This window comes from Tachysurus fulvidraco, chromosome 21 (genome assembly GCF_022655615.1).
Source record: "Tachysurus fulvidraco isolate hzauxx_2018 chromosome 21, HZAU_PFXX_2.0, whole genome shotgun sequence".
Classification (NCBI taxonomy): domain Eukaryota; kingdom Metazoa; phylum Chordata; class Actinopteri; order Siluriformes; family Bagridae; genus Tachysurus; species Tachysurus fulvidraco.
The window spans coordinates 21,772,502-21,775,001 of NC_062538.1; the positions used below are offsets into that span (position 1 = coordinate 21,772,502).

At 39.5% G+C, this 2,500-nt stretch overlaps 1 protein-coding gene across 2 annotated transcripts in view; it reads right to left on the minus strand.

Moving 5' to 3' along the window:
• Positions 1 to 2,500, minus strand: part of LOC113654172 (potassium/sodium hyperpolarization-activated cyclic nucleotide-gated channel 1) — a 108,144-nt gene that overhangs the window by 47,992 nt on the left and 57,652 nt on the right. For both annotated transcript variants that reach the window (XM_027164182.2, XM_027164262.2), the window contains exon 3: positions 1,816 to 1,977. In XM_027164182.2, the coding sequence (XP_027019983.1) occupies positions 1,816 to 1,977 (162 nt within the window). The remainder of the gene's footprint in view (positions 1 to 1,815; positions 1,978 to 2,500) is intronic.

Here is a 2,500-nt window from a genome sequence, read left to right on the forward strand (position 1 = left end):
TCTCTCTCTCTCCCGTGCTCTCTCTCTCCCTCCCTCTCTCTCTCCCTCTTTCTCCCCGATGTGATGTGTAATGAGAAATCCCGTACTGCCATCTGCTAGCTCTGCTGCACTTCCTGTTCTGTTAAAGGTCAAATTACAAATCTTACATTCAGCTCACTTTCTCAAATCTGAAATGTTTTTAACCCTGAAATACAGATCGGATTAGATTAGATTAGATTAGATTAGATTAGATTAGATCGGATTAGATTAGATCGGATTAGATTAGATTAGATTAGATTAGATCGGATCGGATATATCGTACAGTTTTACACTCAAACGTGAGGCAGCTGTTTACACACTGACGTGCAACATTTTATCAATTTTATTCTTAATAACTTCTTATTACTTAGTTTTTCATTATTGTTTAATACTTATTTTAAAAAATCATAATATTATTCGTTATTTTATCACAATATTGTGACATTTTTCTCAAAATCGTATAAATGTATTCTTGAAACACGGCCATGTTTTTCTCATTATATTATTCATTTTTTTTCCTCGCGATCTTCTGAAATATCTGAAAATTTTTTAAAATGTATTATTGTGTTACAAGCGACATCTGCCCTCTTCCACATACTCGAGCTCACAGACACACGTGATTGGCTGGCATCACTTTGATTGACTCGTCGTTTACTCTCTTGACTCATGGGAGAAGTGAATCACTTCGAACTGCTTGGATTAAATATGAGTCACAGTGTGTTTGTTACACACACAGAATACTGTATCGTTTGTGCATCACACTGATGTTGAACTCTGGAACCTGATTGGTCAGAAAGAGTCGATTCATTTCTTTAACCATCGGTGCTCGTGACTGGGAAGGCAGGCGGTGAGTCTCGGTAAAGACTCTTTGTTGTCTGTCGTCGCTCAGGAAAATCAAACACTCGTCTATCTGGATGCGTGTTTACTGCAGGAAATGTTTACAAGGTCAGAACGTGAGAGCCACACAAACTGGAAACTATGATCTATAATCCTATAGGACTTCAAACAGGAGAAGTCCCTCACACACACTTTTACACACTCTCACACACACACTCTCTCTCACTCACACACACACACACACACACACACACACACACACACACACACACACACACACACACACACACACTCTCTCTCTCTCTCTCTCTCTCTCTCACACACACACACACACACACACACACACACTCATACACACACACACACTTATACACACACACACACTTATACACACTCTCTCACACTCACACACACTCTCTCTCTCACACACCACACACTCTCTCTCACACACACACACGCACACTCTCTCTCTCTCTCTCTCTCTCTCTCTCTCTCTCTCTCACACACACACACACACACACACACACACACACACACACACACATTCACTCACTTACACACATAGACATTCTCAATCACACACACACTCTCTCTCTCTCTCTCACACACACACACACTCACTCTCACTTACACACAGTCACTCACTTTGACACTCACTCACTTTCTCACAAACACACACACACACACACACACACACAAAGTGGTGGGAAAAGACACAAACACAGAGAAACTTCACAGATACTTTACTTATTTGTAATAAATGCAAATAAAATGCAGACATTTGGGAAAAATAACTTCTAAAATATCACATTCTGAGCATTCTGTTAAGTTCAAGCATCTGTTAAGTTCAAGCAATGACAAAGAGACCAGAGATCGTTTCTGCTGACTGTTCCCTAACTACACAGACCTACACAGATCAAAACAAGACATTAAAGACATAAAAAAGGGTCGAATACTTACAACCATACCGTTTAGTGACACCCAGCAATCCGGAGGAAAGTCCTGGAGCAGAGGGACCAGGAACTGCAGACATCCATCCCAGTGACACAGCAAGAGCATCATCCCAATCAAGTTAAAGATTCTTACCACTGCACTCGCCAGGTCGTAGGTCATGTGGAAAATCTGACAAAAAAAAAGAAAGCACTAGGTCAGTCGTCTGATCTGTGAAGACTTTCACACCTGATCTGATATGTACTTTTTGTCCTGTTAGTGTTACAGTGTTACAGAACGTATTGTTAGAGCAAAGCTCCTCTATCAGGACTGAACGATATTTATCTGTAGTAGGGCTGGGCGATAAAATGATAACGATATGTATCGCGATAGACATGTGATCGATATCAATAAAAATTGTGTTCGATAAAACATTCTATGTTTTTTATTCTTTTTTTTTTAATATATTGATATTTTAATATATTTTTCTCCTGGTCCTTATTTTAAACGGGTCATAAAAAATATCAATAATTATCGAAATCGACCGATATAAATCACTGATATCGTGATACAGTTTTCAGCCATATCGCCCAGCCCTAATCTCTAGCTCTATTTATTTCTCAACAAATACGTTCATTTACACCGACGATCAGTCATGCGTATTCACACCTAGGAAATTAGCCTAAGTTCCATTCTTGCACGATGTGCAGCTACC